This window comes from Heteronotia binoei, chromosome 1 (genome assembly GCF_032191835.1).
Source record: "Heteronotia binoei isolate CCM8104 ecotype False Entrance Well chromosome 1, APGP_CSIRO_Hbin_v1, whole genome shotgun sequence".
Lineage (NCBI taxonomy): Eukaryota > Metazoa > Chordata > Lepidosauria > Squamata > Gekkonidae > Heteronotia > Heteronotia binoei.
This window is the reverse complement of record NC_083223.1, coordinates 225,907,924-225,924,833: the sequence shown is the minus strand read 5'-3', so window position 1 is coordinate 225,924,833 and position 16,910 is coordinate 225,907,924. Positions and strand designations below refer to the sequence as shown.

Below are 16,910 nucleotides of genomic sequence, written 5' to 3'. Positions count from 1 at the left end.
ATCTTCTCCTCAGTAGTTTATGATGGCCGGATATAGTAGACTAAATCCACATTAAGTGAAGGCCATTTAGAAAAGGGTAGTCTTGCAGGCCCTACGGAATTGATCAAGACTCCGCAGGGCCCACACTTTAGCCGGTAGTTGGTTCCACCAATGTGGAGCTCCGATCGAAAAGGCCCTTTCATGCGTACTGTTCGGTTTGGCTTCCTTTGGCCCAGGGATTGTCAACTGATTCTGTGCATCTGATCTCAGTACTCTCTGGGGCACATATGGGGAGAGACCGTCCCTATAGTAGGCAGGTCCTCGACCATATAGGGCTTTAATGAACAGCACTTTGTAACAAATCCGGTATACAACTGGCAGCCAGTGCAGCTCACGCAGCCCCAGCTGTATGTGCTCCCACTTCAGGAGCCCTAATAACAGCCTAGTCGCCGCATTCTGCACCAGCTGCAACTTCCAGGTTCGGCACAAGGGCAGCCCCATGTAGAGGGCATTACAGTAATCCAGTCTCGAGGTGACCATTGCATGAATCACTGTTGCCAAGTCATGACGCTCTAGGAAGGGGGCCAACTGCCTCACCCGCCTAAGATGGAAAAAAGCGAATTTGGCAGTGGCTGCTATCTGGACCTCCATTGACAAGGAAGGCTACAGTAGAACCCCCAAGCTCTTGACCTTGTGCGCCACTTTCAATGGCGCACCGTCAAAAACTGGAAGGGGGATTTCCCTTCTCAGACTGCCACGACCCAGGCAAAGGACCTCTGTCTTCATTGGATTCAGCTTACAAGTACAATGTACCCAATGTACCCAGCTTACAATTACAAGTACAATGTACCCAATTCATCAAATGCTAACAAGTTTTGTAGCATAGCTGGTGTACCATGTGGAATGAAATATTTACTCAAGTTAAAATGTACTGCTCAGTATTTAAACCACCTGAGCTAGCTGGAACCACAAAGGATGGTTCAGAGAAAAGGACAGTGGAGCTATTGGTAAACGTCTATTGAAGGCTGGAGACATATGCTAACATTATAGACATAAAAATACTGGTGAGGGTGGGGCCTAATATAAAAAGCATAAGGGAGGAGTTGTGATATACAAATCATTCTACAGTGCTAACACAAGTATTTCAAGGAACAATGATGCTTGTCAACACCCAAGCTGCAACAAGATGCCATGCAAGCACTCATCTCTATGAACATCCAAACCATGCAAGCTTGGGAACACAGAAGCGCTCACCTTCACTCTCTATGAACATGTAGCACCAGCCAATGTTGTTAGTTTAGAAGAACAGAAAGAACTGAGTTGGCACCAGAACATGTGGTGTAAATGAAAATGCAACTAGAGAAGTTCTCTTTCAGAGCTACAGAGAATTGCTCTCCAATAGCTGTTCTCTTCAGTGCTATGATTTTACTCAAGCAAAAACTAGATTTAACATGATCATCACATGACATATGTTGGGCTATCATTCCTGGTTTAACAAAACCAGGTATTTGCATTAAAATTTGACAGTTTTTAATATATAGTTATAATTTCCTGTTTCTTAGTTCAGAAAAAGTTGCATAGCTGCCCAAGGATCTGTAGTTCATGGAATGTACTACAATATGCTCAGGATATTTAGTGAATTTCTCAGTCATTAGAAGGTGAATTTCTTCAAACCAGGGCCATAGCCCAGCACTAGTTCTGCCCCCTTTTGATTCTGCAGTGTTCCCACATCAGCAGTGGCAGATGTGCCTTCCAAGGACTGGGATGCACATCTGAAGGTGCCATGGTGCTTCTAGCTTCTTCCACCTGCTGTGCACCTAGAACCCAAAGGGCAGCCTGCTTGCACTGGCTTCCCTGCATGCCAGCCCACCACTGCTGCAGCCGGGGGCCTACAGTGGTCAACCTCTGCTACTTCCTCCTCCTGTTGGTTTGGGGTGTAGATCTCTCCCAGGTGAACCCCACGCAGTGGCTTGCAAGTGGGAGGCACTCTGGCTTGCTTGTCCATGTCCAGCCCAGCCCTGAGTGAGCAAACCAACAAGCCAAGGCTGAGCTCCACCCCGCTGATTTGTTGAGCCTCCCTCAGCTGGTTGCAGCTCCTGCAAGGCTGCTGTTCAAAAAGTCGAGACTTGGGGAGAGGAGCACAGGCTGGAGAGAGCCCAGTTTGACAGGGCCGGGAGCACAGCAGCAAGGCTCTGCAAAGGCATTTCCACACCATTTGTTAATTTTACTTCTATTTAATTAAATTGGTGTTCCCTCTAGAAAAAGTCCCTGGCTATGGGGCTTCTTCAAACACTCTCCTCATTCTTAGCGCCCTAATTTCCACAGCTGCTTATCCCAATCCTTCTTCAGCACAGAGCAAAAGGACTCCATGTTGAAAAATCTTGTGAACAAACACTCATAAGCAGACATTCTATTTTCTGGAGTGAATTTTGCACATTTATTTTCAAAACTGGAGTTAGCTCAGGACTTATCTGGGCTTTTCCACATTTTGTTCTAGAATATCAGGCCTACAAAGGGCTTCTGCCTTGAGGAGGCTTAACACTTCACAGCTTTGCATTTCTTTGTGTTGTCTGGACCAGTGTCTCATAGGAAGTTACAAAAAAAAGGATAGATGGTATCAGGGTGTTTCTTTGGGGGGGAGGGGGAGACATGTCAGCACTCTCAAGAGGGAAATGAAGGAGAAACACACGGGTGGCCCTCATGAACTTTTAAACACTTTTGAGGATTTTGTTTCCATGAAGAGGTTCCAGAACTCTGTTCTGCCATGCTTCCACTCCCCCCCCCCCCCAAAAAAAAGCCCTGGATGGTACATATGTGATAAAATCAACACCAAAAGGCCCAGAACCAAGAGAGAAAAGAAGCTCAATTCAGACATGATAACACAGAGATCCAGGCCATGTTGGTCTGAATCAGTAGAATGAAGTTTGAATTCAGTGGCATCTTTAAGTCTTCAAAGTTTTATTCAACGTATAACCTTTCATGTTGAAGCACACTTCTACAGATACAGTTTCACTGTATAAAACTTTGTTGTCTGAATGACAGCACATAGTTTGTATGAAATACAGTTTAGAACCTAATCATGGTTTGAGATTCCAAACATGCAGCATGAAAGCTATGGTTTAGAGGGGCTTTTATTTCTTGCCTTTAGCAGCATCTGGAAGCTGAGCAAGGACCATAACTATGGAATGGCAATTAAGACTTCATGCCAAATCATAGCTAAGCTTTTAAAACTGGTTTAGCACAGTGTTAGAAGGGAAGGGCCTTCAGTTTTAGTTGAAATTGGAAATAATATCACTAAATGGTACCATGAACTTGCAGAAGAAATCTCAGCTATTTAACTGAGATGAGATGCACCAGGTCTCAGTTTCACAAGTCCTGAAGGAAGGCTGCCCTTTACCTGAATCCTGGGCTTTCCCTTCAGGGGCTGCCCCATGTACATACTGCGCTGTTTATAATGCCAAAAAAAGGCCACCTACCAGACACTGTCGCTCATATTCTTTAATGATTTCAGCAAAGCGTTCTTCTTGATCAAAAACCTCTATACTGTGTGGCTCCAACATACCCAGCTAAAGTAAGAGAAGGAAATTTTAAGTATGCATTAATGGCTGTTGAGTAAAATACTTAGCCAAGATGTTCAGAAATGGCAGGCTAAACTCACAGCTTGAATCCAGGCACACTGGAAGCTACATGGACTTCACCAAAATATACTTTCAAGCAAATGAATTGAGCAAGGCATCTCTATTTTGTAATCAGTAGCCACAGGAGGACACAATGGGAAGACAACAGAAAAAAGCTAATGTTCTATGCAGGATTTGGCAGCAGCCCAGGAGAATCAAATGTTGAATCACCTTTCCGTCAACAGAAGCCTATCCACTCTTATCTGGGCATTTCAACTCACATATTAGCATTGAACTCCAAATATTTAAGACCTAGTCACCAGATTGAAAGAGTGGGAGCTTTTTTTGATTATCTGTTTTGAAGCCTGAGTGAAATGCGTGAGACCAAGTCAAGACAAGGAATACTGAAATGGCTGGAATCTTCAGACTGCTTCATGCACAGAAAACAGAACTGCAATATGGTCTAAATGGCTCTAGAGAAACAGAAGTGGAGGGACCAAACTCCAGGAGAAACACTACAGAAGTAGAAGTCTACAAAGCTCCAACACATATATCTGAGAGTCATCAGTTAGCCCAGTAAAAGGCCTAAGAGGTCTCCAGCTACTGGTCCTTTGCCTTCAGAAGTCAGACCCTCAGAAGCAAAGTCAACAGACATCCAGGCAGACTGGATCAGGTACAAGCCTGACCAGGGTCAGGCACATATCCGCTCACCTCTTCTAGATGGGCTTCATGTTTTATACCTCTGTTTGAGTATCAGTCAACAAAATTCTGAGGCCAGAATGCAAAAAAACCTGATCAAGATAGTGTGTGTTAATGCAGAATAGTGACAACACAGGATATAGAACAGGAGAACTGACGGCAGAGACAATGAAAATGGGACAATGGAACTAGAAAAAAGACTGAATGCTTCTGTTGTTTTTTGAAGTGTGGCTATATTTTTCAAGGAATTGAAAGACAGATGGGCAGGGGCTATGGTTCAATAAAAGAACATATGCCTTCATGCAGAAAGTCTCAGATACTTTCCCTGGCATCTTCTGTGAACAGAATTCCAGAAGGCCTTTCTCTGCCCAAATCTTTGAATAAATGCTATCAATCACACAATTTGGAGCTAATGGACTAATAGACTTTGTATAAGATATATACTTACACATGTTGAAACTATTAAGGAAGGCTATAATCTTATGCTCCTATTGCATATGCATATAGCAATTATTTAAACATGATCTTGGCCTCTTACATGCAAGATCCAAAACCAAGATAATACACTGCACTCATTTGCCAGCAGCCTTTTGTAAGCCCTGACTATGCAATCACATTATTAAACAAGTTACCTTGTCTTTCAACATGAAATCAAGATCCTTCTGAAGTTTCAGTACTTGTTTCTCAGATTCAGAGAGCTTTTGGGCTGCTTCTGCAACTTCACTTTGTAAGCGACTGTTTTCCTTGTTGAACAAGAAAAAAATTAGAAAACCTTTGAGAATTCATACTGTGATCATGTGGTTCTTTGTTTTGCTACTTTTCAGCAAACAAGTTACAAAAGATGCAGCAGGTTCACACAAACCATACCATCAACGAAGTGATCAAGAACAGCCCTCCTGAACAATAGTGATTCAGAACGCAGGTGAGTGATCGGTTTTGATTGTTAGCAAAAGATTTCCTGCATGAAGAACCTGGCACTTGAGGGAGGAAGACAAGGCTACTGTTCTCCATGATAAATTATTCCACTGGCAGGGAACTCTTGTTGTGGGCAATGACTATTACATGTCCACCTGTATGCTGGAGTAGTAGAATCCCAAGGAAGATCTTTGCTTAGAATGCGTATCAGCCCTTATTCTAATGAACAAGACCATACAGAAGCCTTGTGAATAACTGTGAGAGAATGCTGCTATTCCAACAAAAGTGCTACTGGCAATAAAATGTAGCTTCCTAAGAACCTAAGATAAATCTACAGAAGCGATGAATATGCCCGGTGACATTGTAGAAGCAGAAGGAATTGCTCGACAGGATTCTCGGTGTAGTTAGAGGCACATTGATTTGGATTAACTTCATATCCCTAGCAAAGTAGAATTAAACAAAGAAAAAGCTGAACACATTAACAAAATTTATACATTTTGCAAAATTCAGTCTTCCAACACAGTACTTTGCTTTATTTTTTAAATCAGAGTGTACACTTGTTCTCACTGCAGGTCACACCTCTGCCATTTTGATGAAAGAACAGATTACTGAAATTCCCTACCTTTATCACCAAAGTCAGCTTTTCCCTCAGGATAGACTCTTCCCCTTGAAGAGATTTTATATCTGCTTCCAACTTGGATCTCTGATGGTTCACTTGATCCAAAAACAACTCCCTCTCCATCTCTACTTCAGACTTCATAACAGTCAGTTTTTCTCTGTAATCTTGTTCAAGATCTCTATATCAAATAACAGATACAATTGCTCCTATTTGTAAGCCACACAAGACACAGCAGGAGATATGGAATCAAATCTCCCAGCACCTCTAATTTTAATTTAGAGCAGCACTGCCCCACCCCAACTGAATCAGGGCAAAGATGCTGGGAAAAAGAACTTAACCTTCCTCCCTCCATGCTATTTTTCTTATCACCTCACACCATCCACTGGGAAAAGAACAGAGTGGGGTTATAAAGTCTTCCCCCAGCATTAGTGTCCTAATCCAATTGAGAGAGGAGAGCATAGCTACTTTTAAACAACATTAAAGATGCCAGGCTTATCCAAACATGGATATTGCATGTCATATCTGGTTTGGTCCTCGGTATATAATCTATCATGTTTGCCAATAAAAATAGGTAAAAGAAAACACTTTAAAAAATATTTTCCATAGAAGTGATATTTGAAAGGTAATAGAGTGTTCTTTAAGATTATTACAGAATGTTTTGATTTGTTTTAATTTTGTCAACGTACTGCCCATAGCAGGCCTATTAAACCATTAAGCTTTGCCCTTTGCTTTTCCAGGCTGAACAAAACCATACACAAAGGACTATAGTCCAGGTTGATGTGTTTTCTTATGGCAAAACCTGGCAGCTAGTCTGATTTTTAAGACCACAGGAAGATGCATAGTCATCAGATCCACCCCTCAAATAACCACATTTCCAGTAAGCCTTGTTAAAATTCAGAGTGGAGTTTTTTTTCTGCATTATGCATGGCAACTACCATTATCTGTAATTTGGATGGAGAACAAAAAACCCACACCACACATTTTTGTTAGCAATATAACCCCACATTACTTCTGAAAGCACTCATGGTGCACTCAACGTAAAAAAACAAGTAAGCAACTCCTATGAAGATACCAAGGTTTACTGAAGTGATTCCAGGCCATATCATTCTTTAAGTGAACTGCAGTTGTTTCAAAGAAACTAGCAGAAATCACTCAAAAGAGGCAGCACCAACATGAACTTTTGTCCAACAAATTTACAGCAGATTACATCTAAAACATTCACCTTCATTTGCCATCACAATTGGCAGGGCAAAGTGAACAGATGGGGGGAAAGAGCATGCCAGTATTGTTCACAGTTCTAAAAGGATTTTTATAAAGGTGTTGGACACACAAGACTCTCACTGGAGCCTTAAAATGCTTCCTGTACAGCAATGCTTCATGCCAAATTCTACTGGACTGCATGGCAATGCTCCTATTTATACCTGACCTTGCACGAGTGTCATATGGCAAGAGAAAAGGGCCACCACTTCCTACAAAAAGGCTGATTCACATACTTGAGTTTACTCTCATTCTGGTACTCCATAGCACTGTGGTGATCATCCACTTCCTTAAAAAGCTGCATGTTTCGCTTCTCCACCTTTTCCAAATGAATTCTTGCTTTGTCTCGCTCCAAGGAAATCTGTTCCACTTGAGCTCTACAAAACAGCACAAGGTATTGCTCATGATCTAGAAGCATTAGCAGCAACATTCACTTTATCCAGCTGTTCACTTCTGTAGCCACTCTCTTTCCAGGCAATTCAGACACAGCATATAACAGGTGTTGTGTCTTGCATTTCAGTCCCAAAATTACAACGCAGCGGACACTACAGAGGTGACCAGTGGAAGTCCACTGGTCCCCAGATGTAGCTCCACAAATACACTCCGCCAATCAAGATCTGTGGCGGGAAGTTTAACTGGTCAGGATTGGACCTGGCCAGACTGAGGGTTGTTCCGGGGTATGTATATAATCGGGACCCAGCCCGCGTTGCCTTGCCTTGTGATGTACTCGCTAATAAAGCATGTTGCCTACAACACGTCTCGTCACTCAGTACATTACAGTGGCGACGAGGATGGGATTCTAGCCAGGTAACTCCCCAAGCGGGATTTTGCTGACCTGGCCGGAGACGAGGAAGGCACGCATTAGAGGGAGACGGAAGCACCTGCCGCCACCACCATGGCTAACCCAAGTGGGACGACAGGCCACCTTGCAGTTCGACCCCGCCAACCCCGATAGGTGGGAGACCTACACGGAGCGGGTCGACTGCTACCTACGAGCCAACATGATTACAGACGACAGCCATAAGAGAGACATGCTCCTGAGTGTCTGCGGGGAGGCCACATTCGAGATCGCAAAGGATGTCTCGGCCCCTGCGAAGATCATGGAGAAAATGTACGAGGAGATAGTCAGACAGCTGACCAGGCACTTCTTGCCCCAGCCTTCCATCATTGCCCGCCGATTCCTCTTCCACAAGAGGGATCAAGGGGCGGGAGAGACAGCTGCCATCTACCTGGCCGCCCTCCGCCAAATCGCAGGGAACTGCAGCTTCGACAAGCTAGATGAAGCCCTGAGGGATCGCTTCATCTGGGGCCTCCGTGACTAAAGACTGCAGCAAAAGCTCTTCGTAAAGGAAGAGCTCACCCTCCAACTCACCTTCAACGAAGCCACCATGTTCGAGAGAGCAACCAAAGCTTACAACAACCCGTGAGCGGAAGCTGTCCACCAGGAGGAGATGGCACCGGGCAACCCGGAGGAAAAGAAGGCAAACCAGCTATGTCGCCAACCAGAAATGGGGCCGAGAGTGCCCACGCAGCCACAAGCGACAGAGAGACCAGCCAACACCAAGTGCGCCAGCTGTGGGGATCCACACGAGCGCCGGGACTGCCCCTACTGCAACGTGGACTGCAGGAACTGCGGAAGAGTGGGCCACATAGCGCGGGCTTGCCGGGCCAAGGCCACCCGCAGACACCAGTCCACGACTCGACCGATGCCTACTCGACCGCATCGACTAGCCTGTAGGTAATGAACTTGCCCCTCACCACCCCAGATAAGGTCAGGGCGTCGGTCCTAATTGAGGGCGCTCCATGCCTAATGGAGCTGGACTCGGGCTCCTCCATCTCCATAATTTCGGAGGAGTCTCTAAGAAAACTTTGTCCCTGTGGCCGGCCCCGGCTGCGACCGGCGAACTTCATACTGCGGGACTTCCAAAAAAACCCTGTACGGATTTTGGGTTGGGCCACTGTAAGGGTAGAGTTTAAGAATTTTAAGGGCAAGCTGGACATTCTCATGGTCAAACGCCAGCTCACCACATTACTGGGTCTGGCCTGGTTTCGACCGCTGGGTATTCAAATAGTGAGGGTGCAGCAGATGCGAACGCAAAATTTTGAGCCCATGTGCCGGGAATTCCTGGAAGTGTTTGATGGGTCCCTGGGGTGCTACAAGGGGCCTCCCCTCACCTTACCTCTCGATCCCCACGTGAGACCGATAAGGCTAAAGGCCAGGCGAGTTCCGTTCGCTCCTAAACCAAAAACAGAAGCGGAGCTGGACCACCTCACGGCCCAGGGAGTGCTAGAACTGGTATCCTATGCTGCATGGGAAACACCCATAGTCACTCCAGTGAAGCCGAATGGAGATGTGCGCATATGCGCTGATTACAAGTGCACAATAAATAAGGCACTTCAGGAACCCATACCCTGTTCCGGTGGTCAGCCACATACTGGCAGCCCTAGCAGGCTCTAAGGTTTTTGGGAAACTGAACTTGGCCCAGGCGTACCAGCAACTCCCAGTGGACGCCGAGACAGCAGAAGCCCAGACCATTGTGACTCACAGGGGAGCTTTTTGGGTGTGGCGGTTGCAATTTGGGGTTAGTGTGGCTCCGGGGATTTTTCAGAGCATAATGGATGCTCTTCTCAAAGAGATCCCCGGAGTGCAACCGTTTTTTGATGTTTTGATCGCCACCCCAGACGCTGAGGAGTTCATGAGGTACTCCGCTGTTTCCAGGCGGCGGGACTTCAAGTAAAGCGGGAGAAGTGTTCCCTCAGGGTGTCGAGGGTAGAGTTCTTGGGGTTTGCAGTAGACGCTGCAGGAATCCACCCGACAGCCAACAAGACCAGGGCTGTTGTCCACGCCCCGGCCCCCAAGTGCAAGATGGAGTTACAAAGTTCCTTGGGATTATTACATTTTTATCATTCATTTTTGCCTCACAAAGCGGCCATCGCAGAACCCCTTCATAGGCTCCTCGATAAAAACGCCCCGTTGGTCTGGGAAAAGAAGCAGGCCGTCGCTTTTCAGGCAGTCAAGCACCTCCTAGTTTCCAATGATGTGCTCCACAATTTTGACAAATTCTTACCAGTGATTCTGGCTCGCGATGCTTCCCCATATAGGGTGGGCGCCGTTCTGGGGCACCAACTCCCGGACAGGAGGGAGGTTCCCGTGGCCTATTATTCGAGGACCCTGACCCCCGTGGAGCGCAACTATGCCCAGATAGACAAGGAGGCCTTGGCAATAATGGCGGGTGTGCATAAATTCAACGACTACCTGTATGGTAGGCGTTTCACGACCGCCATGGACCATAAGCCACTACTGGGCCTCCTCGCCCCAGACAGCCAGACACCGCAAATTCTGTCACAACGCGTCCTGCGGTGGAACCAGTTCCTCAACTCATAAACATATGCCCTGATCCACCGCCCCGGCAAAGCTATGGGACCCGCGGACGCCCTCAGCCACCTGCCGCTGCCCTCTATAGACCCGGATCCCGCCCCCGCCCACCATGTGATGCTTATAGAGACTCTACCAGAGAGGCCCCTCCACGCCGCCGAGGTAGCTAGGGCCACGGGTAGAGACTGCATCCTCGCACGCGTTTTAGACTTGGTGAGAAGGGGGTGGCCCATGGGCAAACTGGACACAGAATTCAGGGCATTCGCATCACGCAGAGAAGAACTGTCCATGCACAAGGGGTGCCTTCTCTGGGGTAGCAAGGTGGTGGTCCCCCCCCCCCAAATTGCGGAAGCAAATGCTGGAAGCCCTACACGAAACAAACCCGGGGATAGTGCGCATGAAGGTCCTGGCACGTAGCTATGTATGGTGGCCAGGGATGGACGAGGAGATAGAAGGGTGGGTTCGAAGGTGCCAAGAGTCCCGACCTGATCCGCCCAGTGCCCCTGTCCACCGCTGGGAGTCCAACAGGAGGCCATGGTCCCGGTTACACCTAGACTCTGCGGGGCCATACCAGGACCAAATATTCTTTATCTACCTCCACCGCGGCGCGGTCAGAGCCTTGCGAAGGGTCTTTTGCACTCATGGGATTCCCGAGACCCTCGTCACATACAATGGGACTGCTTTCAGCTCCCGGGAATTCCAGGAGTTCTTGAATCGGTACCTCATCCAGCACATTTGGTCCGCCCCTTTCCATCCAGCCACCAATGGCCAAGCAGAGCACATGGTGCGCACCACTAAAGAGGCCCTGGGTCGCATTGTACAGGGAGATTGGGATCACCGCCTGGCAGCCTTCCTGTTTGATAACAGAATCATCCCCAATCCTGTCACCAGGTTAAGCCCTGCCAAGTTACTAATGGGGAGGAAGTTGATCATGAGGCTAAACAGGTTGCATCCTGACCAGGCTACGGACCTCCACAGTTCCCCCAAAACCAGGGAAGCCGCTAGGGGATTCTTTCCAGGGGATCCGGTATACGCAAGGAATTCTGAAAGCAGGATGGAGTGGTTAGCCGCCCGGGTGCTGCGGGTCACCCGGTCCCGCCTCTACAAGGTCTCGTCGGAGGAGGGCCAGAGCCTAAGGAGGTATATTGACCAGCTGCGCCGTCACACATTGCCAAAAGAACCGACAGTGATCGGGGGAGCGGGAAGCAGGGGAGTACTAACAGTTCCAGTACATTCACCTTCTCCTCTGTATTGAAACCCCCGGAAGCTGCCCAGCCTATGCCGGCCGTACCGACTATGCGGGCAGAAGAGCATCACAGCGGAGAGAGCACCCCCCCCCCCAGAGAGGAGATTCTGGAACAGCAACAGGCAACACCAGCCCTTTTCCGGCGTCACCCCACCACGAGGAACCAGCCACTCCGCCAGCCACGGTGGCCGCTCCAACTCCCCAAATAACCCTGAGGTCGACCCAGGAATGAAAGGGTGCCAGCCTACTTGAAAGACTTCGTGTCTTGAACTAGGGGGGGAGGAGTGTTGTGTCTTGCATTTCAGTCCCGAAATTACAACACAGTGGATGCTATGGAAGTGATCGGTGGAAGTCCATTGGTCCCCGGATGTAGCTCTGCAAATACACTCCGCCAATCAAGATCTGTGGCGGGAAGTTTAACTGGCCAGGATTGGACCTGGCCAGACTGAGGGTTGTTCTGGGGTATGTATATAATTGGGACCTGGCCTGCGTTGCCTTGCCTTGTGATGTACTCGCTAATAAAGCATGTTGCCTTCAACACGTCTCATCACTCAGTACATTACAACAGGTTAAAAGAAAAAGTGGTAATTCAAAATAATATGCACTTATGAAAGATGCTCTGTATCTGCATGGATTTTGACTAAATAAAGGATGCTTTTACTCAGAAGATGCTGCGGAAAATAGACTGTACATAAAAGTTAATCCAACTTCATCAATTCATGTAACATTTCAGCATTCATGCAGAAGAATGAATTTGTTCTAAATCAAAAGAATAACTATTACAGTGTTCTCCCCATCCTAATACACCTATTCCATACTGAAAGCAAAGATCAACACCCTGGCATGTGATCTAGGAGTTTCATCCTCTCCCCTGCAGAGTTATCATCTGTTTGTGGTACTCACGATTCCTTTTGTTTTGGTTTTACAGAGTGCTAGTCAGTGAAAAATATTTCAGTCTACATCTAGTGTCTGCATAATCACAGAATATAGTGGCCAATCCCACTCAGAGGAATTCTAAGTGGCAACACAATAAATCAGGTTTTGACTCTATATGGTCACCTGGTGTGTGATAAATCCTTTACAATACCTATTACAGAGTAAAAGGATTCAGACACAAACATTGCCACAGCTCAGCATCTCTATATCAATCTTGTAGAGCCATCACAAACACAAGTGGTGGTCCAACCATCAAATATAACCATGTTATAAATACAAAAGGAACCCAGGCCTCCTTCATACATAACCACTGCAGCACAGAAGCCACTTCTCTGTAGCACAATCCCACATAGTTTTGATATGGATGTGTGTGTGCAGAATGGAACACTTCAGCCACAGGGGTGGAACCAATTATGTGGATTTTACCATGCAACTGCCATGCGATACGTAATGAACTCATATTATGCACTGATGGCCATCAAGTAGAAAATTTTAAAGGGTATCAGACAAATATACAGAGGACAGAACCTGCATATTCAGAGAGATATAACCTCTCCCAACATTAGGTACAGGGGTGATACTTTGGCCCCCATGCTTCTGCATATGGTTGACCACTGCGAGAAAGGGGATGCTAGAACTGAACCACTTGGAAGAAGTGCAATAGATCTGTGATAGTTATACATTTACAGCAGCATTGGGGGTTGTGCCACAGGAAACTAATGCCACCAGGGCATCAGGTGTGTTTCCCTACCTATCCTGCAATGCCAAAGGAAAAACTACTACTTACCCTAGATAATGAAGTTCATGTCTACAGGAGGCAACAGCTGCTTGTTGAATTCCACTCTTGGAAGTCATTAGTTCATCATCAAGGACCAGAGACAGTTCCAGTACATTCACCTTCTCCTCTGTATTGAAACCCAGACTCTACAAAAATTCAGAAGAACTATTCAAAACTTACTATCATCGTCATCTTAGATTTTTAAACTACCCTCCCTTGTGGAGCAGGGCTCAGGGTTGTGTAAAGGTAAAGGAGTAAGTACTGGATCATTACCAACCCATGACATGACATCACATCAGGATGTTTGCTTGGCAGACTTTTACAGGGTGGTCACTGTCCTCAACAAAGGGAATTTAAGCAAGCATCTCAGTCCTTTCTATCACTACATAGTCAGATAACCACTTATTTATATAGGCACACTATACGCAATTGGTCACAGGGATTTATAGTTCCAAGACAGGCAGGATATAATACAAGGAAATGGCAGGTTTAATTGATGTGTGGTATGAGGTAGTTAGTCAGATATACACATAGATATGTGTGTTGATTTTTCTGTACTTTTTGCTATTAGTTAAGCCAATGATGTTCTAGCAAAGACTTTACAGAAGAACTGGTGTTTAAAAGAAGGGCTTTGACTAAGACACAAAAGGGAGAGGATGACAAAGAAAGTCAAAAGCAAATGAGCTTATGCAGAAAGTTGCCACAGTGATTAAGCTACTTAAAATGTGTAATATGGATGTTGCTCAGATTTGTCTGAGCAGCAGTTCACTAACTGGATTTTTATTGCCTGGGATAATGAAGGCTTATTTGGAAGGGTGAAAAGGGAATAGAATATCTTCCATAACAAGCTCCAAAAACCTATTTTCTGTAAAAACCACTTTAGTCAGACTAATGCTGGGAAGATCTGTCAGTTCAGTTGCTTGTATTTCATCTTCTTGCACGTCTGATGAAAAAAATCTCAGATACAGTTGACTTTAAAATCCCCCTATAATTGGGACATTTAAAGTCCTGGTTATGGAAACCAAAACACAATTCTTTAGGTAAGAAATTACACAATGATAGAAACCTTAAGAATCTCTTTGCAGTTTTCAACACCTTCCTGGGCCCAGATGGAGACAATCTGTTCAGGACTTGCAAAGCCACTGCCATCATCAATGCTGGAGAAAAGATTCAGGCCCACAAAGCCAGATAAGAAAGATGGAGTTGTGCTCCTACGCCCGTCTTTGAAAATCTGGAGGAGTTAGTGGGGACAAACAGCATATATAAGTTTAAGTGAAGTTTAAAAACCAATGTAATTTTATCTACTGGAGAAAATCTTCATATCCAGAAAGTACACAGCATGTTCATGGCTTCAAGCACCTGTATTCCAACATTGGATGTGTCCTACAGGAGCTGAAACAATTGTACCTGGGGTGGGGTTTGCAAACCTGCCCAGAGGAAAACAGAAGTATGTCAAGGTTCACCACAGTTAAACTCATCCCCTTACCCTCCACCCAAATCAAGCTGGGAAGAACAGGATTCTCTAATAATCCAACTCCAGTTGCAGATGGTCCATTTGAACTCAGCAGCATTCTTTTTTACCCTTGCTTTTGGAAGCTACTTATTCTCAAATGTTTCTCCTTGGCTACATAGGCACTTCGGATGTTCCTGAACCAGCTATTTTTCCTAGGATATGCCCAGGACACAGACCAGTTGGTATCACTGATTAGGGTTCTATTTCTGGGATCCTTACTGGAAAGCAAGCTCAATATTGTACAATATTATGCTAGTATTCAGATAGGAGACCTGCAAGGAATTCTAGGGTTCCTATGCAGATGTAGGCAACAGCACACCACCTCTGTTGACTTCTTGCCTTGAAAACCCTATCAGGATCACCACAAGTCAGCTGTGACTTGAAACTGTTGGCAGCACTTTCCATCTTCATCTCTACAGAAGCACACATGCTTCTGGACTGTAATGGAAGAAGAGGATTCAGATCCCACAAATCACTTGTATATTCTGAGGGACACTCCGTATTGTCCTTCCTTTCTAGGAATCATAAATAGTAAAGCAATATAAATAGTAAAGTGTTTGTATAGCACTTACAATCATTCAAAACATTCACATATTTTACTTTGTGGTAATATTTACAACCACCTGTAAGGCAGGTTTGTATAACTATTATCAGATTGCAGATGGAGGGGGGGTGAAGCTTAGGATGGTTCACCTGGCAACTTCATGATGGAGGCAAGATTCAATCCAGGGTTTTCTGGTTCACCATTCAATCCATTCACTATTGTGCTACATCATAGTGCAAAATCAGAGCAATTCCAAGCTTTTGGGAATCTTTCAAACTATTTAAAGGCCAGATCTACATATTAATACACAAGGCACCTCAAGATTACAGGTTACAAAACTGCTTTGTCCGTAGACTAATATTGTAGGCAGCTAAAAACAATCACATGGCGTTGTGGTTAGGATGGTGAACCAGAACTTGGGAGATCTGGATTAAATGCACACTTAGGGTTAAGATAGAAACAATATTTTTTATAAACTGGGTCTGAATACTGCAGACCCCTAACAGGGCAAATAGTCCCTCCACATAATTTCAAGTAAGGAAAATGGCATGGGGGAAGGCTGAAGCCCCTACTTCCTGTATACCACAGTTCCAGCCCAAGTCAGGCCCCCATGGCATCTGGGAACTTAGTTCCCCGCAACTACCATTTCAATGTACGAGAGGCAGGTTGAGGGAATCCACATCCAACCTGTGGAAATACTGCATGTTTACTTTGGCCCACAGTCACAAAGCTCATCGAGAGACCTTAGGTCATTCATCCTCTCTAGCTTATGTCAAGGGGTTCATGGGAGTTATATGGATGAAGGGAGAATCATGAATACCACCCTCACCTTTAAAGAAAGAGCAGGATGAAACTGGATCAACAAAGGGCATTTTCCCACAGAGCTTACCGCGGAGCGACGTCCCTCTTCACCGCGCAGCGTCTGCGCGGATTTCCCACCAACTGCTCCACAGAACCAGGAAGTGCCGGACTTTTTGCGTCGCAGATGTAAACCACTAAAAACCAGTTTACATTAGCGACGCAAAAGCCACGGCTCTTCCTGGTTATGTGGATCAGTTGGTGGGAAATCCGCGCAGACGCTGCGCAGTGAAGAGGGACGTCGCTCCGCGGTAAGCTCTGTGGGAAAACGCCCAAAGTTTCTTTGTATTTAAGCTAAACTAACCAAAATACATCTGCTTTAGAGGGCCAGTTTGGTGCAGTGGTTAAGCATGCAGACTCTAATCTGGGAGAACCAGGCTTGATCCCCCACTCCTCCACATGCAGCTGCTGGTGTGCCCCTGGGTCAGTCACAGATCTCTTAAAGCAGTTCTCTCAAGAGCAGTTCTCAAAGAGCTCTCTCAGCCCCACCTACTTCACAGGGTGTCTGTTGTGGGGAGGGGAAGGAAAAGGAGATTATAAACTGCTCTGAGACTCCGGGTGAAAGGCATGGTA

General features: G+C 45.9%; 1 protein-coding gene across 3 annotated transcripts in view; it reads right to left on the bottom strand.

Annotated features, from left to right (window-relative positions):
* NINL (ninein like) overlaps nucleotides 1–16,910 on the bottom strand; it is an 84,834-nt gene that overhangs the window by 19,456 nt on the left and 48,468 nt on the right. For all 3 annotated transcript variants that reach the window (XM_060248730.1, XM_060248722.1, XM_060248740.1), the window contains 6 exons: nucleotides 14,489–14,653; nucleotides 13,432–13,568; nucleotides 7,323–7,463; nucleotides 5,833–6,007; nucleotides 4,928–5,038; nucleotides 3,456–3,545 (listed from right to left, as the gene is read on the bottom strand). In XM_060248730.1, coding sequence (XP_060104713.1) covers nucleotides 3,456–3,545; nucleotides 4,928–5,038; nucleotides 5,833–6,007; nucleotides 7,323–7,463; nucleotides 13,432–13,568; nucleotides 14,489–14,653 — 819 coding nt within the window. The remainder of the gene's footprint in view (nucleotides 1–3,455; nucleotides 3,546–4,927; nucleotides 5,039–5,832; nucleotides 6,008–7,322; nucleotides 7,464–13,431; nucleotides 13,569–14,488; nucleotides 14,654–16,910) is intronic.